Genomic DNA, 22837 nt, shown 5'->3' with positions numbered 1-22837 from the left:
AGGAGGGAGACAAGAGGAGGGAGACACGGGTAGGAGGAGGGAGACAAGAGGAGGGAGACACGGGTAGGAGGAGGGAGACACGGGGAGGAGGGAGACGCGGGGATGAGGAGGGAGACACGGGGAGGAGGAGGGAGACACGGGGAGGAGGGAGACGCGGGGATGAGGAGGGAGACACGGGGACAAATATGAGGACACGGGGAGGAGGGAGACGAGGGGAGGAAGAGGACAGGGGAAGGAGGAGGGAGACACGGGGAGGGGGAGGGAGACACGGAGAGGGAGATACGGGGAGGGGGAGGGAGACACGGGGATAAGGAGGGATACACGGGGATGGGGCGGAGGAGGAGGGCGAAACTCGAGGAGGAGGAGGAAGGCATTCGGAGGAGGATGGAGACACCGGGGTGGGGGGCGGGAGGGAGGCACGGGAAGGAGGAGGAGTGGGTCCCGTCCCGCTGGCTGCTCAGTCCCCAGTGATGGGGCTGCACCGGCTGGGACCCCTTTGCGCCGGGGCTCTGCTCTGGGCCCTGCTCGCCGCCTCAGCCCCCCTCGGCCCCCGCAAGGAAAACGCGGCATCCTCCTCATCCTCATCATCCTCATCCTCCTCCTCATCCTCCTCATCCCCGCGTGTGCGGGTGGGAGCCGCGGCTTGGCGGGGAGACACGGGGCGCGGGGCACAGCCGGTACGAGGGGCGGGGGGGGGGGTGATGGTGTGTGTCTGTGCACCTAGCCTGGCACGAGCGCTGTGGTGACGTCACCGCCATTCACAGGCGAACGGCGTTTGTTGCTGCTATTGTTGTGAGTGATGGTGGTGCGCGTTGTCGTGCCGCTGTGTGATGGGGTCTTTGATCTTCTGCAGTGGTTCTGTGCGTGAGTGGTGGTGTGTGTTACGGTATACGTGCGATGTTGTGGTATTTGTGATGCAATGTGCGAGTGATGGTTTGTGATGGGTTGATGGGCTGAGACCATCAACTGGCTACGCTTGAGAACCAGGCGTTTATAGGTCTCGACACGAGTATATGAGTACCTTAATTCTAGATTTGAAGCTTTCGTGACTGCAATGATTCATATTCTTAGGTTTTTTCGGTAAAGTCACGTAGGTAAAAAACATTAAAAAGTAAAATAAAATAAAAATCACGACGTTTCGGAGGCAACACAAGCTTCCGTCTTCAGGTGGTACCGTCACAGCCACGACAGCTGTATCAAGTAAATGAGAGATTGCAGAAGCCACCACTCCGTTTATATAATGGTTGGAGAAGGTGGTGGGGCAAGGGCCGCATACTTTTATTAATATGGTAAGGTGAGGCTTAAGACTAAGAATAGACTGCATTTGTTATGGAGAGGTGCGGTTTGTGACTCAACCTGTAACAGGGAGACCACCACTAGACATGGTAAAACTGTGATGGTTGTCTGCCAAATAAGATTGGCAAAGAAGTGTAGTTAAATCTTTTTTGCATGGTTAATCACATCTTTCCAATGATTACTCAGTTTGTAACCGTCATCACGGTTGAAATTATGTCTGTGTTTGTATATTTGTATGGCTTCGTGTACAAACATTTGATGGTAGCCAGGAGGTTTGCAGATAACCTTGGTCTCGGAAAATACAATTTCATGAGAGCTCACCGAGTTGTAGCAATATGAATATATATGAGTACCTGTGAGTTTGTGGGTCTCTGTGTAAGTCTGTGGGTCTTTGTGTGAGTCTGTGGGTCTCCGTGAGTCTGTGGGTCTCTGTGTGAGTCTGTGGGTCTCCGTGTGAGTCTGTGGGTCTCTGTGCGAGTCTGTCGGTCTCCGTGTGAGTCTGCGGGTCTCTGTGTGAGTCTGTGTGCGAGTCTGTGGGTCTCTGTGTGAGTCTGCGGTCTCCTTGTGAGTCTGTGGGTCTCTGTGTGAGGCTGTGGGTCTCCATGTGAGATTGTGGGTCTCCCTGCGAGTCTGTGAGTCTCTGTGCGAGTCTGTGGGTCTTTGTGTGAGTCTGTGGGTCTCTGTGTGAGTCTGCGGGTCTCCTTGTGAGCCTGTGAGTCTCGGTGTGAGTCTGTGGGTCTCTGTGTGAGTCTGTGGGTCTGTGTGGGTAAGTCTGTGTCTCTTTGTGAGTCTCTGTGTCTCTTTACGAGTCTCTGTGTCTCTGTGTGAGTTTGTGGGTCTCCGTGTGAGTCTGTGGGTCTCCGTGTGAGTATGTGGGTCTCCGTGTGAGTCTGTGGGTCTGTGTGGGTAAGTCTATGTCTAGATTTGAAGCTTTCGTGACTGCAAGGATTCACAAAACCTAAGAATAAGTCTGTGTCTCTTTGTGAGTCTCTGTGTCTCCTTACGAGTCTCTGAGCCCATGTGTGAGTCTGTGGGTCTCCCTGTGAGTCTGTGGGTCTCCATGTGAGACTGTGGGTCTCCCTGCGAGTCTGTGAGTCTCTGTGCGAGTCTGTGGGTCTTTGTGTGAGTCTGTGGGTCTCTGTGTGAGTCTGCGGGTCTCCTTGTGAGCCTGTGAGTCTCCGTGTGAGTCTGTGGGTCTCTGTGTGAGTCTGTGGGTCTGTGTGGGTAAGTCTGTGTCTCTTTGTGAGTCTCTGTGTCTATTTACGAGTCTCTGTGTCTCTGTGTGAGTTTGTGGGTCTCCGTGTGAGTCTGTGGGTCTCCGTGTGAGTCTGTGGGTCTCCGTGTGAGTCTGTGGGTCTGTGTGGGTAAGTCTATGTCTAGATTTGAAGCTTTCGTGACTGCAAGGATTCACAAAACCTAAGAATAAGTCTGTGTCTCTTTGTGAGTCTCTGTGTCTCCTTACGAGTCTCTAGCCCATGTGTGAGTCTGTGGGTCTCCCTGTGAGTCTGTGGGTCTCTGTGTGAGACTGTGGGTCTCTGTGTGAGACTGTGGGTCTCCGTGTGAGTCTGTGGGTCTCCGTGTGAGTCTGTGGGTCTCCGTGTGAGTCTGTGGGTCTCCGTGCGAGTCTGTGGGTCTGTGTGTATAAGTCTGTGGGTCTCTGTTTGAGTCTCTGGGTCTCTTTGTGAGTCTCTGGGTCTCTTTGTGAGTCTCTGGGTCTCTGTGCGAGTCCCCTTTGCGACGGGCATAATGCGAGGCGCTGCCAGTCCTGAGTGGGCATCGATGGAGATGATGAGGATGATGATGTTAATGATGATGTTGATGAGGATGATGATGTTAATGATGATTCTAGATTTGAAGCTTTCGTGACTGCAAGGAATCATATTCTTAGTTTTTTTCGGTAAAGTCACGTAGGTAAAACATCAATATTAATGAAAATAACATAAAATAAAAAATTGATGCAGCTAATTCGGCTGTGACGGTCCCACCTGATGACGGAGACTTGTGTTGCCTCCGAAACGTCGTGATTTTTGTTTTTATTTTATGTTATTTTCATTAATTTTGATGTTTTACCTACGTGACTTTACCGAAAAAACCTCAGAATATGGTTAATGATGATGTTGATGAGGATGATGAGGATGTTGATGAGGATGATGATTTTGCTCATGAGAATGATAATGTTGATGAGGATGATGATCTTCTTGGTTCTTTCGGTGAAGTCACATAGAAGGGAAATAATAAGATAAAAATAAAACATAATAAAATACAATTCTCACGACGTTTCGGCCACAACGCAAGCAGCTGTCCTCAGGTGAAGAACAGGTCTGTCGGAAAGACAGCGTCTTTCCGACAGACCTGTTTATTTTTATTATTTTATTATTTCCCTTCTACGTGACTTTACCGAAAGAACCAAGAAGATGAATCCCTGCGGTCACGAAAGCTTTAAATCGAGGATGATGATATTGATGAGGATGATGATGTTGACGAGGATGATGATGTTGCTCTTGAGGATGATGATATTGATGAGGATGATGAGAGACCCGAACCGTTCTTCGCCTCTATCGCCAAAGAATGTGTGACTGTAGTCACTTTGATAATTGGTTTTTTACCCTTTTATCTGGCAACAAAACTGACACCTTTTTTTACAAGGAGTCATGTTTGCATTGTCTTTGAGTTGTGCGCCTTTTGGCGTCATCTGGTCTAACACCATGTGAGACTCGGCTCTAAGGAAAGCTGTCTCTGGTGTGGACCAATCAATTGCAAGGACAGTGCATACATTATCAGAGTTGTGTTTTTTGTTTGCATTCCGGCTGCAGGTATTGTGGCCAATGGTGGATCACACACAGTTTTGTTGCCAGATAAAGGGGTAAAAAAACTATTATCATATTTTGCTACTGGCAACTGAGGTTCCAATGGTGTAGTCACTTTGTTGAGTTTAGTTTGTTGTGTTTAGTTTGTTGTGTTTAGTTTGTTGTGTTTAGTTTGTTTAACACGTAGGCTTTCGCGACCAATATTGTTCATAATCAACGATTTTTGGGTTTAGATCGCGTTATTTATAAATGTGTCGTAACCCTCCACCACCCGACACGGCCAATCAGTAAAAAAAGTGTCACGTTGACAAAAGACAAATAGTTCACTGCTTTAGCCCACCGGTGTGTTGAAGCGTGAAACCACAACATTTACAATTTGAGTACGACGTTTCGCTGGTAATTGCATCCAGCATCATCGGGCAATTCGCCAGAATGGTGAGGCTCTGCTGTGTCTCCCGTTCTTATATAGAGCAGCAGCAGGGTGACGTCATCATTAACTCATTAACTCATCAGGTGCAAAGATTTGAGGGGGGGGGGGTTATTGTAATTATATACTTGATTAGTAATAAGGCTATTGTTACGATGCGAGTTGTAGATTAGTAATCATTTGGAATGTGTTCTATTGTGATTATGCTACATTAATAATCAGTTAGTGCTTGTTTCCCTTATAAGGAATTGTAATGCATCTTATTTAATAATACGCTTCCAGGCCGCACTAAGCCTGTAGCTGTCTGAGCGATTAACGTTATTTCTGTTTCTCTCAATCTCAATGGATTCTCTAATTAGTCTTTGCCAGAAGAACACCAGAGAAATATTAAACTATCGCAAACACAACTGTCGGCAGTGGCAGAACATGCTTGTCAACAGGGACACTCAATTGATTTTGACAACGTTGAAGTGTTGTGTAAAACTAGTTACTACTGGCAAAGACTAATTAGAGAATCCATTGAGATTGAGAGAAACAGAAATAACTTTAATCGCTCAGACAGCTACAGGCTTAGTGCGGCCTGGAAGCGTATTATTAAATAAGATGCATTACAATTCCTTATAAGGGAAACAAGCACTAACTGATTATTAATGTAGCATAATCACAATAGAACACATTCCAAATGATTACTAATCTACAACTCGCATCGTAACAATAGCCTTATTACTAATCAAGTATATAATTACAATAACCCCCCCCCTCAAATCTTTGCACCTGATGAGTTAATGAGTTAATGATGACGTCACCCTGCTGCTGCTCTATATAAGAACGGGAGACACAGCAGAGCCTCACCATTCTGGCGAATTGCCCGATGATGCTGGATGCAATTACCAGCGAAACGTCGTACTCAAATTGTAAATGTTGTGGTTTCACGCTTCAACACACCGGTGGGCTAAAGCAGTGAACTATTTGTCTTTTGTCAACGTGACACTTTTTTTTACTGATTGGCCGTGTCGGGTGGTGGAGGGTTACGACACATTTATAAATAACGCGATCTAAACCCAAAAATCGTTGATTATGTGTTTAGTTTGTTGTTCTTCCCCCGCACCTCCGATTAGCACGGTTGGCTAATTACGGTGCAAAAAAAGTTCAACATACATACGTAAAGTACACGATGTTGATGATAGTGATGTTTATGTACGTTATGTACATAATGTTGATAATGTTCATGGTATTGATGATGGTGTGCATGATGTTGATAATGTGGGGAGCGGTGGCGCAGTGGTGAGCGCGCTGTGCTATGAACCCGGCCACCTGGGTTGGAGTTGGTTTCCATGGGCAGAAGGGACTTGCAGTGTGGAGGAGGAGGAGGAGGCGCGTGATTTGCCGTGAGAGATGAGGTTGAGGCAACCACCACTACCAACAACAACAACCATCACAACAACCACATCAACAAGGGGCGCTACGGTGGCTAGGAGATGTTAACTACCTCGCCTGGTGTACAGGAGGTCGCGGGTTCGATCCCGACCCTGACGCCTGCTGCTGCTGTATATTTCGAGTTTGCGTCTTTCTCTCGCTCCCCGTGGTCGCGTGGATTTTGCTCCGGGTCCTCCGGTTTTCCCCTCCACATTTATAATCAACATCACGCGTTTAGAGTCTTTGGCTGCTATAAATTCCGACACGAAAAGCCACTTCGCTGAGCTATTATTTGTGGCCGGGTCGCTTCTGAAAAAGAGCTGTGCGGCTCAGTGGGGCCTTAGCTGGTAAAATCACAATACTCGTTTAGCTTTCGTTTAACAACCAATGACAACATAAACTAAACTTTGTATTTTACCAGGTGTAAGGCCCCACTGAGCTATGTAGCTCTCTTTCAGAAGCGACAGATGATAGCCCAGCGAAGTGGCTTATCACGTGGAAATTTATAGCAGCAGCCAAACACTCTGAAACGTTGGGATCGCACCGCGAGACTGACAGAGGGACACGTGGGGTAGAGGGGACACGCGGGGTAGAGGGACACGTGGGGTAGAGGGACACGTGGGGGTAGAGGGACACGTGGGGTAGAGGGACACGTGGGGGTAGAGGGACACGTGGGGTAGAGGGGACACGTGGGGTAGAGGGGACACGTGGGGGTAGAGGGACACGTGGGGTAGAGGGGACACGTGGGGTAGAGGGGACACGTGGGGGTAGAGGGACACGTGGGGGTAGAGGGACACGTGGGGTAGAGGGGACACGTGGGGTAGAGGGGACACGTGGGGGTAGAGGGACACGTGGGGGTAGAGGGACACGTGGGGTAGAGGGACACGTGGGGTAGAGGGGACACGTGGGGGTAGAGGGACACGTGGGGTAGAGGGACACGTGGGGGTAGAGGGACACGCGGGGTAGAGGAGGTACGCGGGGGTAGAGGAGGCACGCGGGGGTAGAGGGACACGTGGGGTAGAGGGGACACGTGGGGGTAGAGGGACAAGCGGGGTAGAGGGGGTACGCGGGGTAGAGGGGGCACGCGGGGTAGAGGGACACGCGGGGTAGAGGGGACACGCGGAGTAGAGGGGACACGCGGGGTAGAGGGGACACGTGGGGGTAGAGGGGGTACGCGGGGTAGAGGGACACGCGGAGTAGAGGGGACACGCGGGGTAGAGGGGACACGTGGGGGTAGAGGGGGTACGCGGGGTAGAGGGGCACGCGGGGAAGAGGGGCACGCAGAGTAGAGGGGACACGCGGAGTAGAGGGGACACGCGGGGTAGAGGGGACATCCTCGTCACGGTGAAGAGAGGAGGCCCTTGGGCAGGAGGCGTCACGCCTGAAAGGGAATGGTGCCCCCCACCACCGCCCCCCCACTGACCCCCCGCACCTCTCCCCGGTGGTCGAGGCTAATGACGGATCGACAGCCAAAAGAGTGAAACGCGTCCCGTCGGACGGTCCGCCGCGGAGGTGGCGCCGCTGGCGTGCATCAGCTCGCGTGTGCAGGCAGCTTTGGTGGATTGGTCGCACACCGCAAGACCACGAGAGGATGGCGGTGGCCTAGGGAGGTCTTCGTCCAGCAGTGGAGAGAGCGCGGCGTGAGCTGTAGGGCCGCGTGGAGTTGGGATTATTTACCGTCGATTTTTTTTCCGGAGTTGAAAGGAAAAGAAAATTGGAACCAAATTTTCCGCGCGAGGGACTCGGAAATGGGGTCTGAGAGATAATTCACTACAGATGGGGGCTCCCCCCACTCTCTCTCTCACCCCTCTCTCATTCCTCCCTCTCTAACTCCTCTCTCTTACACTCCCTCTCTAACTCCTTCCTCTCCCTCTCTCTCTAACTCGCGTCTTCTTCGAGCGTTGGGGGGCCGGACAAGTACCAGCGTGGACGGCACCCTCGTGTTCACCTTCTGAAGCGCTCGCTCGTCACCGTGGCATGCGCGATGAACACCACCACCACGTGACTTTTCTTTCTTTTTTTACGATCAGTGGAAACAAGAAGATGCTCGGTGTAGTCGGCACTTTCATCATTTCGTAATTTTTTTTAAAAATAACTTTGCTTTATGTAAACCCCCACCTCTCGTTCACTCTCTCGGTCACTCTCTCGCTCACTTTCTCGCTCTCTCTCTCGTTCTGCACGCAGCCCCTTCTCGCAGTCCAAACGGCCTCCGACGGGTAGCTCATATCTGCATGCAGAGCTCCCCGTCATCTGCCACCGAACACACGGCCTCCTCCATCGCCCACTGCTCCTTTCTTTCGGGTTGTGCGCGGTGCATTTAGCGGCACAGCGCATGGATTTATAGTGATTGTTATTTGTTTGCTGGTGACTTTATGTATTTCGTATCGGAATCGCCTCCAGTGCTGTTGCTGCTGGTGGCAATAAAAGTTGTTTAAAAGTCTCTACCCCCCCTCTCTACCCCCCTCTCTCTACCCCCCTCCCCTCTCTCTCTCACTCAACTCCCGTCCGACAAATCTCCGCCTGTGTTCTCTTTGTCGAGATGTATATGGGGAGCGGTGGCGCAGCGGTTAGCATGCTACGCTACAAACACGGCAATCCGAGTTCGATTCCCGCAGACGGCCACCAACACCAGTGACGATTATCTGAACCAATTCTGGGCCTCCCCAAGGTAGACTCGGGTTCAAATGAGTACCTGGTGCAGTGTGTAGGAAACATCGCCACAGGGGAGACAAAGGGTGACGGGAGTTGTTCCGGCCACACAACTCTTGCGAATGCCGTTTTCCGGGCCCACCAACAGCACTTGCCCTCAGTGTGTTGAGCCTACACGGGGGTCATTTGTGTGTGTGTGTACACATTCGTGTGTGTGTGTACACATTCGTGTGTGTGTACACGCGTGTGAGTGCGTGTGTTTACGTGTGTGTGTACACGCGTGTGTGCGTGCTTGTTTACGTGTCTGTGTGTGTACACATTCGTGTGTGTGTGTACACGCGTGTGTGTATGTGTGTTTACGTGTGTGTGTGTACACGCGTGTGTGCGTGCTTGTTTACGTGTCTGTGTGTGTACACATTCGTGTGTGTGTACACGCGTGTGTGTATGTGTGTTTACGTGTGTGTGTACACGCGTGTGTGTGTGCTTGTTTACGTGTCTGTGTGTGTACACATTCGTGTGTGTGTACACGCGTGTGTGTATGTGTGTTTACGTGTGTGTGTACACATTCGTGTGTGTGTACACGCGTGTGTGTATGTGTGTTTATGTGTGTGTGTGTACACGCGTGTGTGTATGTGTGTTTATGTGTGTGAGTGTACACGCGTGTGTGTATGTGTGTTTATGTGTGTGTGTGTACACGCGTGTGTGTATGTGTGTTTATGTGTGTGAGTGTACACGCGTGTGTGTATGTGTGTTTATGTGTGTGAGTGTACACGCGTGTGTGTATGTGTGTTTATGTGTGTGAGTGTACACGCGTGTGTGTATGTGTGTTTATGTGTGTGTACACGCGTGTGTTTATGTGTGTGAGTGTACACGCGTGTGTGTATGTGTGTTTATGTGTGTGTGTGTGTGTACACGCGTGTGTGTATGTGTGTTTATGTGTGTGTGTGTGTACACGCGTGCCTAAGTGCGCGATTCCCCAGAGACTCCGAATTCTCTCTTTTCCCCAAAAAACTTCAAACGGCGGGGAGCTTCAAAGCGGAGAGGGGAGGGGGAGGAGACGGGGGGAGGAAGGAGGGGGGAGGAAGGAGGGGGAGGGGTGGTGCCACTTGGCGGGGCTTGGGCAGATGGGAAGACGTTGGAAGCAGACGGACACTCACAGAGGAGACACACAGAGACAGACACTCACAGAGACAGACAACAACAACAACCGCCATTCGCCACTAAGTGGCGGTGACGTCACCACGACGCTTGTGCCAGGCCATGTGCACCTTGAGGCCACTTGAAGTGTCGAACGCCCGCTGGCAGGAGGTCACGGGGCAGACCCAGTTGCCACGGGTCGACTGACCGAGATGACCGAGATGACTGGCTGATGCACCACCTGTGCCCCCTACTGTACCAACTTGCTGTGCTTTAGTCACCCGGCACTCCGCTCGTTGTTGTGAGCGTCGCTCCTCCGCCCTCCGTTGTTGTTGGAGGGCGACTGCCTCCAACTGCCCAGTAGCGTCCTTCACGAGCCTCCTCCACAGAGGCCGATCTTGACACCGCTGGTACCAGTCATCGGCAAGTCCACTCAGCTCCACGTCCTCCTGTACCACATCACTCCATCTCTTCTCTAGCCCGTGCCGCGCCCGTTTAGCCCCCTCGATCCGGCCGAACAAAAGCTGTTTAGGCATGCGGTGGCTGGGCATGCGGGCTACATCACCCAGCCACCGCAGCCTTGCCTGCCGGAGGAGCTCACCGATGGGACTTTGCCCAGATCTTTCGAGGATTTGTGAGCTCCTCACACAATCCATCGTAGGCAGGCCAGCCTAAATGTTTCCAACCGGCGAAGATGCTCCATTAGGGGGGTCCACGTTTTGCAAGCGTAGAGAAGGGAGGGAATGACCGTGGCCGAGAAGACCTGAAGCTTCGTGCGGAGCGACAGACCAGGTAGCTTCCACACAGCGTTACGCAACCGATGAAAAGATATTGCCGCTCGACTGATTCGGAGTGAGACCTCTGCTGTTAAACTGGAGCCGGTCATCAGCACACTGCCCAGGTATGGGAAACTCTCCACTCTCTCCACAACTGCCCCATCACCGATTGGGAGTTGTGGGGGTGGAGTGTCCGATGGTACAAAATACCCAGGCAGATGCTTAGTTTTGGTGGGGCTGATGGTAAGGCCCCACCTCTTAGTGGCACGCTCCAGTCTCAGCAGCAGCGTCTCTAGACACTCACAGAGGCACACACAGAAGAGACATTCAGTAGCCATGAGGGGGACTCGAGCTTGGGACGCTGCGTTTGGTGCACAGCGTGCTAACCACTACACAACGTACACACCCGCACACACTCACACACACTCACACACCCACCCACACTCACACACTCACACATTCACACCCACACACACTCACACACCCACCCACACTCACACACCGTGCACAAAGACACGTACATAGACACATTCTGTATGTACACGACGAGTGCTGATGGCGATGATGGCAATGATGGTGATGGGACTGATAGCGATGGCACTGATGGTCATGGCATTGATTTTGTTGCTGATGTTGCTGATGATGGCGATGTTGCTAATGATAGTGTTGCTGATGATGATGTTGCTAATGATGATGATGGCGATGTTGATGATGGCGCTGGATGGTGATGTCACGATTGGCGATGATGATAATGATTTCAAGCTTTCGTGACTGCAGGAATCCATACTCGTTGGTTCTTTCGGTAAAGTCACGTAGGTAGAATTTTTTCTACCAACGTGACTTTACCGAAAGAATCAAAGAGTATGATGATGATAATGTCGCTGATGATGATGGCGCTGATGATGATGATGGCACTGATGGTGATGTCGCTGATGATGATGGCATCAGCCAGGGTTGCTGGAGAACTCTCTGAGGAGGCATGGAGCGAAGGGAACGCGGCCGGGAAAACCTCACTATCATCAGCATCATCAGCAGCAGAAGCAGAAGCACGCTCAGCCTCAGGGCGACGAGCCCGCAGGGTTCCCGCTCCTCTTCAGCCTCCCGGACTTTTCCCAAGCCGACTTCAACCAACCCAACCCCAACATCCAGGTGAGCCCCACCCCACCATCCAGGTGAGCCCCACCCCACCATCCAGGTGAGCCCAACCCCAACCTCCAGGTGAACCCCACCCCCCCATCCAGGTGAGCCCCACCCCAACCTCCAGGTGAGCCCAGCCCCAACATCCAGGTGAGCCCAACCCCAACCTCCAGGTGAGCCCCACCCCAACCTCCAGGTGAGCCCAACCCCAACCTCCAGGTGAGCCCCACCCCACCATCCAGGTGAGCCCAACCCCAATCTCCAGGTGAGCCCCACCCCACCGTCCAGGTGAGCCCAGCCCCAACATCCAGGTCAGCCCCACCCCAACCTCCAGGTGAGCCCAACCCCAACCTCCAGGTGAGCCCCACCCCACCATCCAGGTGAGCCCAACCCCAACCTCCAGGTGAGCCCCACCCCACCATCCAGGTGAGCCCAGCCCCAACCTCCAGGTGAGCCCCACCCCAACCTCCAGGTGAGCCCAGCCCCAACCTCCAGGTGAGCACAGCCCCACCATCAGCGAGGGGTTGGTGGATGACCACACACACAAACAGACGTTGTCGTGAAGCTCCCTTCTACCCCGTGGGTGGGGATGGAAGATCCCCGTACCCCTGGCTCCTCTCCACAAGGCGCCGCAGCAAAGTGTTCACGCCACCCGTCCCAGACTAGGAATCTGTTTTTATAGTGGAGGGATCTAATGAGCTCTGAAGCTCTTTTTACCAGACGTCACAGCGACGTCTGTATGGGGATAGAGCGTTGCCCCTTCGCATGCGTTGGTTTTCTCCAGGTGCTCAGGTGTCCTCCCACGTGTATAAACGCTTATGATAAACTATTAACCAGGTAAGGCCCCTTGAGCTAGTAGCGACCTTCCCATCACATCCGATAGCTCAACGAAGCGGCGGCTTATCGCGTCGAAATGTAAAGCAGCGAATTACGATGCAAATACTATTAATTGGCAGATAACCACCGTAATATGGAAAAAACTACAGAGCTCGGGCGATTGCCATCAGCGCCGGGGGTCTCGGCGGAGTTTGGTTTACTGCATGACGGTTTGGGGGGCAGACCTTCATCCAGCAGTGGAGAGATGCTACTCCTGCCACTGCGGCTGTTACCGCTGCTTCTGTTACTGCCGCCGCCGCTGCTTCGGATGCCCCCCTCCCACGTGACCATCGACCTTTGACTCCCCCCCACCCCCTCCCCGTCCACCCCCAGGTGACCATTGAGGTTGTGAGCAGCCCCGAGATGGAGCTGGACCTGGTGACGGGGGCCGGCCGCCTCGATTGGCCGGAGCCGCGTGGTGATGCAGCCGCTGCCGCGGCCCAGCTGGCGCCCCGCTGGCTCCTCCAGCTGTGGCAGAGGTCGCTCGAGGGGTCAAAGGGTGCCAAGGCCGGCGGGCAATCGGATTACAGCTACTACGAAGAGGAGGATGGCGAGGATGATGATGATGTGGGGTACGGGGACGGTAAGGACGATGGGGCCTTTTTTGGGTCACGCAAACGAGGGCAGCAGATGGTGAGCGTCGGGGAGGAGGAGGGGACTACTCACGAAGACGACGACGACGACGACGACGGTGATGATTATGGTGAGTGCGTGCATCTGTGCGTGCGTGTGTGTGCGGTGGGAGCGATGGCGCAGCGGTTAGCGTGCCACGCTACGAATCCGGCGACCCAAGTTTTATTCCCCGCTCGCGACTACCAACACCAGTGATGATGGTCAGAAATGGTCCTGGGCCTCCCCTAGGTCGACTCAGCCTCAAATGAATACCCGGTACAGTGTATAAACATCGCCATTCGGGAGGCAAAGGCAGTCGGGCGTGGTGCTGGCCACCCACCCCCTGCATGTGCCGTGCTGGCTTTGATAGGCACCACTTGCTAACAGTACTTGTCCCAACGGTCTGCGTGGGCTACAAGGGGGATCTTTGTCTTTGTAGGGGGGGCGGCCCGGCCTGCTCGGCCAGCAAGACGCAGGCCTGCCCCGGTAGCACCACAACACCAAAGATAAAGATCCCACGTATAGCCTCAACATATTGTTGGGGCAAGTGCTGTTATTGAGCACCTATGAAGGTCGGCACTGAACGCGAGGAGGTGGGTGGCCATCAACCACCTTTGTCTCCCCAGTGGCGATGTTTACACATCACACCAGGTCCTCATTTGAGTCGACATAGGGGAGGCCCAGAACCGGTTCAGATAATCGTCACCGGTGTTGGCCGTGAGTGGAAATCGAACTCGAGTCGCCGGGTTCATAGCGCAGCGCGAAAGCTGTTGCACCACAACACCACCACCACCACCACACGCACAACAACAACGACATTGGTTGGAACGGTGGGTGGTGGTGGTGCTGTGGTGTGGTGCTGACCCCGTGCTGTGTTGCAGGAGACGCAACGTCACCTCCATCCAGCGCAGAGACACGGCTCAACAACACCGGTGGGGCCACGCACGCAGTGCCAACACCACCCCCATCACTACCCCCATCACCACCCCCATCACCACCCCCATCACCACCCCCATCACCATGCCCATCACCACCCCCATCACTACCCCCATCACAACCCCCATCACTACCCCCATCACTACCCCCATCACTACCCCCATCACTACCCCCATCACTACCCCCATCACAACCCCCATCACTACCCCCATCACTACCCCCATCACTACCCCCATCACTACCCCCATCACTACCCCCATCACTACCCCATATCACTAACCCCCATCACCGCCGCCAACACCACCCCGATCACCACCCCGAACACGACTGCTTTCACCACCCTGATCACCACCAACTAACACCACCCCCAACACCACCCCCATCACTTCCGCGATCACTACCGCTACCGCTAATACTACGGGTGGCGGTGGTGCCGTTGTCTCCGCAGGGGCCGACAGCTGTGAGCGGTGGGCGCGCTGCGAGCGCGGCGCGGCTCTGCGCCCGTACGTGCGCCGTGTGCTCGCCGAGCTGCCCTCCTGCCCCTGCGTCTACCCCCGGCAGGTCGCCTACGGCAGCGCCCTCATCCCAGAGCCCCCCGAGTCGGGGGCAGCAGCGGCGGGGGGAGCATTGGGGGCAGCAGAATCTTTAGACCCATTATCACGGCCGCAATCGCCGCAATCGCCGCAATCGCCGCCGCCCTCCTCCTCGTCCTCGTCCCCGCCGCGCCGCGCTCGCTCCGTGCGCTGGCGCGACGCGAGCGGCCCCCACGAGCGCCTGGACGTCTACAAGCCCTCGGCACGCTACTGCATCCGCTCTGTCCCGCACACGCAGCCCGCTCCCTCCTCCTCGTCGTCGTCACCGAGGCACCGCCGCCGCCCGGCTCCCACCCACGCTCCTCCTCTTCCGTCGTCGCCGCTGCTGGCGGCTCAGCAGTGCTGCTACGACGCGGCGATGCGCCTCGTGACCCGGGGGCCCGGCGCGGGCACGCCCAGCCTGGTGAGCGCCGACCTCTCCCCCGAGCTGCACCGCCGCCTCGACGTGGGGCCGTGGCTGGCGTGCCGCGGGGACTGGAGCCGCTACAACGCCGCGCGGCCGCCCAACAACCGCCGCGGCTGCGCCGAGAGCCCTCGGGACGCCGACTTCGACCGCCTCCTCGGGCAGGCCGGGGACTTCTGACTCCACTCGTGCGTGGGTGGGGGGAGATGGAATTTATACTGGAGGAAGAGGAGGAATCCGATGAACTGTGACGCTCTTTTTCACAGATGTCGGGTAAGGGGTGGGGGGTGGGTTGGATCGCGGGAGTCAGAGTGTTTCGGAGAGTGTATGTGAGAGAGCGTGAGTGTGTGTGTGAGAGAGAGTGTGTGAGAGTGTGAGTGTGAGTCCCATCGGTGAGCTCCTTCGGCAGGCAAGGCTGCGTTGGCTGGCATGTAGCCCGCATGCCTAAACAGCTTTTGTTCGGCCGGACAGAGGAGGCTAAATGGTCGCAGCATGGGCTAGAGAAGAGATGGAGTGATGTGGTACAGGAGGACGTGGAGCTGAGTGGACTTGCCGATGACTGGTGCCAGCGGTGTCAAGATCGACCTATGTGGAGGAGGCTCGTGAAAGAGGCTGCTACTGGGTAGTTGGAGACAGTCGCCCTCCAACAACAACGGAGAGCAACAACAACGGAGAGCAGATCTGGACAAAGTACCATTGGTGAGCTCTTCCGGAAGGCAAGGCAGCGTTGGCTGGGTCATGTAGCCAGCATGCCCGTCCACCGCATGCCCAAGCAGCTTCTGTTTGGCCGCAGAGAGGGGGATAAACGGACACGACAAGGGCTGGAGAAGAGATGGAGCTGATGCGGTAGAGGAGGATGTGGAGCTGAGTGGACTTGCCGATGGACGGTACCATCGGTGTCAAGATCGGCCTCTATATAGAAGCCTCGTGAAGGACGCTGCTGGGCAGTTGGAGACAGTCGCAACAATGGAGGGCAGAGTAGGGACGCTCACAACAACGAGTGGAGCATTGGGTGGTTAAAATACAGCAAGTTGGCACAGTAGGGGGCACAGCTGGTGCATCTGCCAGTCATCTCAGTCAACCTATGACACCTGGGTCTGTCCTGTGACCTGTCAGCAAGCCTTCTATACTTCACGTGGCCTCAAAGTGCACCTGGCCTGGCACAGTCGCCCTGGTGACGCCACTGTCACTTCATGGCGAATTGCGGGTATTGGTGAGAAAGTGAGAGTGTGTGAGAGCGTGTGAAGGGGGGAGTGGTGGCGTAGTGGTTAGTGCGCTGCGCTAAAAACCCAGCGACCCGAGTTCACGGCCACCAACACCAGTGACAATTATCTAAACCGATCTTGGGCATCCCCTAGGTCGACTCAGCATCAAATGAGTACCTGGTGCGATGTGTTAACATCGCCACTGGGGAGACAAAGGCGGCCGGGCGTGGTGCTGGCCATTCATCCCCTCCTGTGCCGTGCCAGCCTTCATAGGTGCTTGCTCACAGCGCTTGCCCCAACAGTCTGTTAAGTCTAAACGGGGGATCTTTGTCTTTGCGTAAATGCTGACATGTGAATGAATGTTTGATGTCCGTGTCTCAGTGTCTGTGACCCTGTCTCCTCTGTCTGTGCCTGTCTGTGTGTGTTTCAGGGTCTCCCTCTCCCTGTGCTTCCTAAGTCTGTGTGCGATTCTCTAAGTGGAGGAGGGGGCTGGGTGTGTGGGGGGGTACCGTGTCACGTGCTATCTCCCCAGCACGAGCTTCTCGGTTCGACTCCGTGGGGCTGCCCCCCCAGGCGATGGGTCGCGGTGACCACGGCAACCTCTCTGACGACGCTGGGGGGGGGGGGGTCACGGTCTCCGCGACGTCGCTCGCAAGACGTTGGCCATTGTGTGCCGCCCGCGTCACGGTCAACGATTCTTTTCACGAACGATCCGGAGAGTTGATTCCATTTGGGATAAACAGGCAGCAGCAGCAGCGGCAGCGGCCACATCGCTCCCCCCCTACGGCAACACCCTGGCAGGAGCCTCCTGAAAAGCAGCGAGCGGTCGTCCTTGCCCCGCACCTCCCGTGAGCGCGGGTGGCTATTCATGGTGCGAAAGAAGTTCAAAATACACGACACGATACACTACAATACACACGACAATATACACTACACTATACACTACACTATACACTACAATACACACTACAATATACACTACACTACACTATACACTACAATATACACTACAATATACACTACACTATACACTGCAATACACACTACAATACACACTACACTATACACTACACTATACACTACAATATACACTACAATATACACTACAATATACACTACACTATACACTGCAATACACACTACAATACACACTACAATATACACTACACTATACACTACACTATACACTACACTATACACTACAATATACACTACAATATACACTACACTATACACTGCAATACACACTACAATATACACTACACTATACACTACACTATACACTACAATACACACTACACTATACACTACACTACACACTACACCATACACTACACTATACACTACAATATACACTACACTATACACTACAATATACACTACACTAAACACTACACTATACACTACACTATACACTACACTATACACTACACTGTACACTACACTATACACTACACTACACACTACACACTCACTACACTACACAATACACTACACTATACACTACACTATACACTACACTATACACTACACTATACACTACAAACTACACTACACACTACACACTCACTACACTACACAATACACTACACTATACACTACACTATACACTACACTATACACAACACTATACACTACACTATACTAAACACTACACTATACACTACACTATACACTACACTACACACTATACACTACACTACACACTACACTATACACTACACTATACACTACACTATACACTACAATATACACTACAATATACACTACACTATACACAACACTATACACTACACTATACTAAACACTACACTATACACTACACTATACACTACACTATACTAAACACTACACTATACACTACACTATACACTACACTACACACTATACACTACACTACACACTACACTATACACTACACTATACACTACACTATACACTACACTACACACTACACTATACACTACACTACACACTACACTATACAATACACTATACACTACACTACACTATACACTATACACTACACTATACACTACACTATACACTACCCTATACACTACACTATACACTATACACTACACTATACACTACACTATACACTACACTATACACTACACTATACACTACGAGAGCATTGAGACTCGCCGAGGCTGTGCAGGGTTAGCGGGTGGAACAGCAACAACGATGATGATGATAATTTGTTGCAAAAGGGGGGAGATGGGGGGTTATGGTTTGGTAAACACTGTACAATAAATTATTATTGTAAAACCTGTGGTTGTTTATGCAGTTGTATATATACAAACACACACAAAGACAAAGATCCCCCGTGTAGCCTTCAACATACTATTGGGCAAGTGCTGTTCGCGAGCACCTATAAATACCAGCACAGCACACGAGGGAGTGGGTGACCAGAACCACCGCGCACGGCCGCATTTGTCTCCCCAGTGACGACTTCTACCCAATGGCCCAGAAGCACATTGGAGTTGACTTCGAGGAGGCCCAGGAATGGTTCAGATCATCGTCACTGGCTTCGTTGGCAGTGAGTGGGAATCGAAATTGGATGACCTGGTTCGTAGCGCAGCGTGCTAACCGCTGCGCCACCACTCACCACAGACAAAGATCCCCCGTATAGCCTAAACAGACTGCTGGGGAAAGTGCTGTTAGCGAGCAGCACCTATGAAGGACGGGGGGGTGGGTGGTCAGCGCCACGCCCGGCCGCCTTTGTCTCCCCAGTGGCGATGTTTACACACCACACTCGATATTCATTTGAGGCTGAGTCGGCCTAGGGGAGGCCCAGGTCCGGTTCAAATCATCGTCATCGGTGTCGGCAGCGGGAATCGAACCCGGGAGACCCGGTTCGTAGCGTAGCGCTAACCGCTGCGCCACCACTCCCGTCAGGCGCCACACGGGCACGCAGCCCGACTGACCCAACACACAAAGACAAAGATCCCCCGCGAAGTCGCCACGGGCTGTCGCGGCAAGTGCTGTTGGCGAGCGCCTGCGACACATCGCACGAGGGGGTGGGGCGGCCAGAACCGCCACGGCCCGGGGACTCATTCGAAGCCGAGTCTACCTTGGGGAGACCCAGACCCGGTTCAGGAAAAGGCCACTGATGGTAGCCGTGAGTGGGAACAGTCACAAGTTTCCTCGCCGAGAGCGCTAACCACTGCGCCACCGCTCCCCGCTTTACGCACAATCCATGGCACCCCAATGAGATCCACATGGGCACAACCCCCAACCGCTCGCTGTCTCCACCACCACCACCATTAGCACCAACACTGCCCCGACATCATTACTCACACCAAAGACAAAGATCACCCGTGTGGCCTTAACGGACTGTAGGGGCAAGTGCTGTTAGCGAGCACCTATTAGGGCCGGCACGGCACACGAGGGGGTGGGTGGCCAGGACCACGCCCGGCCGCCTTTGTCTCCCCAGCGTCGATGTTTACGCAGCGCTTTGCGCATCCACCGCCCTCTCTGCCCGTTGTTGACTTTGTCTGCGAGCGGCCTCCGCGCTTTGATGTGGGGGAGCTGAACAATCGAGCCACGTGGTCGGGGTAGTCGGGGAGTGAGGGCATGGGGGAGGAGAGGGGGGAGGAGAGGGGGGAGGAGAGGGGGGAGGAGAGGGGGGAGGAGAGGGGGGAGGAGAGAGGGGAGGAGAGGGGGGAGGAGAGGGGGAGGAAGAGAGGGGCGGGGAAGAGAGGGGGATGAAAGGGGAGGAGAGGGGGGAGAGGAAGAGAGGAGGAGAAGGGTGAGGGAGGAGGGTGAGGGGGGAGTGGGGGGAGGAGGAGGAGAGGGGGGAAGTGGCGGAGGGGGGGGGAGAAGAGGGGGGAGTGGAAGAGAGGTGGAGGAAATGGGGGAGTGGAGGAGAGGGGGAGGAGAGGGGGAGTGTAAGGGAGGGGAAGGAGAGGGGGGAGTAGGGGAGAGGGGGGAGTGGAAGGGAGGGGGAGGAGAGGGGGGAGTAGGGGAGACAGGGAGGAGAGGGGGGAGTGGGGGAGGAGAGGGTGGGGAGAGGCGGAAGAGAGGGGGAGGAGAGGGGGAATAGAAGAGAGAGGGAGTAGGGGGGGGCGAGTGGGGGAGGAGAGGGGAAAGTGGAAAAGCGGTGGAGGAGAGTGGGGAGAGGGGGAGGAGTGGGAGGAGAGAGGGAGCGGTGGAGAGAGGAACGAGAGGGGGGAGTAAGGAGTGGTGGTGGTGATGTTCACCAACTCAGTATGGCACAAGCGTCGTGGTGATGGGGGGAGCGAACGGCGATTGCTGCTGTTGTTGGTGGTGTTCGTGATGTTGATTTCTTTTCCACCGTACGTAGCCATGATAATGATGACAGCTTCCCTGGCTTCCACCGATAAAAAGTCAGTCGCCCATGTTTCTAGTCTGGGTTTGTCTTCGGGTTTATTGACTTGTGATCGGGATTTTTCTACAATGTCAGCGTTTTATTTGTACATAATTTATTTATTCTTATCCCCTAAATTTACAGCGCCTTAGAGATTACCAATTTGAAAGGTGCTTTATCAAACCGAGTTCATTATTATTGTTGCTAATGTCGATGCCGATAATGAGAGTGACGCTGATAATTGATAACACGATGTAACACAATTTTTGTTCCAGGGTAGTAAGTGTTATTTCGTCATTGCTTATGCCTAAAAAGTACAGAAAATGTCTATTATTCCCCACAAACTTTGCTTTTGTGACCAGGACAGTGATATTTTTATATTTACCTATTTTCAATGAGAAAACTGACGAATTTGTGTCTATTCACTCACACAAAGTCAGAAAAAACAACATATGCATCAAAATTTACGTATATTTATACTAAAGTAATACAAAATTACTACAAAAGATTTAAAAGTGAGCAGTTTTTCGAGATTTACGATTAATTATACTGTAAATCACTTTCACGAATCAACTCCCAAATGTAGTCTCCCATCATGTTCTCGTTATACTGTCCTTGGTAGTCCAGTATATCCTGGTGGAAGCGCTCGCCTTGCTCCTCCGAGTACGCTCCCATGTTCTCCTTGAATTTATCAAGATGAATATCAAGGATATGGACTTTGAGGGACATCCTACAGCCCATTGTGCCGTAGTTCTTCACCAGAGTCTCAACCAGCTCCACATAGCTTTCGGCCTTGTGATTGCCCAGGAAGCCACGAACCACTGCGACAAAGCTGTCCCAAGCCGCTTTCTCCTTACGAGTGAGCTTCTTGGGGAATTCATTGCACTCCAGGATCTTCTTTATCTGTGGTCCGACGAAGACACCGCCTTTGACCTTTGCCTGAGCCAGCTTAGCGAAGAAGTCTTGAAGGTGCTTGAAGGCTGCCGACTCCTTATCTACAGCTCTGACAAATTGTTTCATAAGGCCCAATTTGATGTGCAGTGGTGGCATCAGCACCTTTCGGGGTCCACCAGTGGCTCCCACTTGACGTTGTTCCTCCCCACAGAGAACTCAGTTCGCTGTGGCCAGTCCCGCCTGTGGTAGTGCACCTTGGTGTCCCTGCTGTCCCAAAGGCAAAGATAGCAGGGAAACTTGGTAAAACCACCATGGAGACCCATCAGGTATGCCACCATTTTGAAGTCTCCGATGACCTCCCAGCCGTACTCATCATACTTCAAGGCGTCCAGCAAGGTCTTTATGCTGTTGTAATCCTCTTTGAGATGCACCAAGTGAGCCAGGGGAAGAGACGGGTACTTGTTACCATTATGGAGCAGCATGGCTTTGGGTCTCTTGGATGAGCTGTCAATGAAGAGTTGCCACTCATTCTGGTTAAGGCGATTCTGATTGCCTCGAACAGACTGGTCACATTGTGGCAGAAGCAGAGCCCATCTTGACGGGTAAAGAAGCTGCAAAAGGGTTGGTGATGCTTCTTCTGATCTGCGACTTGCACATTTTCATCCAACATTTCCACTGCTTGAGCCTAGACGTCAAAAGCTCGGCATTGAACTTGGTGAGACCAAGATCTCTGATCAAGTCGTTGAGGTATTTTTGGTTGGGGTAGTATGGATTTCTCTCCTCAGCTCCACCTCTGAAATTGTTATCTGGATCTACAACGTCTTCCTCGCTCTGTGACTTGCTGCTCTCTTCTAAAGACGGCTGCTCTCTCTCCGGAGGAGTGGGTACGGGGAGCTCATGGCAGTGTGGCACCGGGGCGATGGATGAAGGTCCGGATACGTGATAGCAGGTGCCTTCTTGCCAGTCCGACGTTTGGAAGGGTCCATCATGCAGAAGTAGCAGTTGCTTGAGTGGTCAGTAAGTTCCCACCAAATTATTGGGATAACAAACTTCATGGCTCTCTTTTCCCCTCTGTACCATCCTACAAAAATACATTTATGTCACCCATGACTAATGTGTAAGAGATTCTCCTAACATTTTTCATATAAGATAGATTTTTTTCAATAACATTGAAAACTGTAAAACATTTTAAAAGAAAAATGTTTTACAATTTTTTTGAAACAAATTTTATAACATAAAATTCCGAGCAACAATTGTCCATCTTACTTTCCAGAGTTGTTTTGCATTGCTCGCAGGTGAAATGAGGTGCCCACGTTTAGTCTTGATCCCCGACAGGCATG

General features: G+C 52.9%; 1 protein-coding gene across 1 annotated transcript; it reads left to right on the top strand.

The window, feature by feature from the left end:
* Positions 1-368: 368 nt before the first annotated feature.
* Positions 369-17140, top strand: LOC144949151 (isthmin-1-like). The gene is made up of 5 exons (XM_078879031.1): positions 369-677; positions 11457-11657; positions 12855-13224; positions 14015-14065; positions 14518-17140. The coding sequence occupies exons 1-5, from the start codon at positions 471-473 to the stop codon at positions 15243-15245; spliced, it is 1557 nt and encodes a 518-aa protein (XP_078735157.1). The 5' UTR covers positions 369-470; the 3' UTR covers positions 15246-17140.
* The last annotated feature ends 5697 nt before the right edge of the window (positions 17141-22837 follow it).

This window comes from Lampetra fluviatilis, chromosome 52 (assembly GCF_964198595.1).
Source record: "Lampetra fluviatilis chromosome 52, kcLamFluv1.1, whole genome shotgun sequence".
Classification (NCBI taxonomy): Eukaryota; Metazoa; Chordata; class Hyperoartia; order Petromyzontiformes; family Petromyzontidae; genus Lampetra; species Lampetra fluviatilis.
Note: the sequence above shows the minus strand (reverse complement) of the source record. Positions and strands in the feature narration are given on the sequence as shown.

Bases quoted from the DNA above. Each gene is read 5' to 3' on its own strand.
- LOC144949151 (XM_078879031.1), top strand. From the start codon at position 471: ATGGGGCTGCACCGGCTGGGACCCCTTTGCGCCGGGGCTCTGCTCTGG. The intron at 11,658-12,854 runs GTGAGCCCCACC...GTCCACCCCCAG, and splicing joins AACCCAACCCCAACATCCAG to GTGACCATTGAGGTTGTGAG. The intron at 13,225-14,014 runs GTGAGTGCGTGC...GCTGTGTTGCAG, and splicing joins CGACGACGGTGATGATTATG to GAGACGCAACGTCACCTCCA.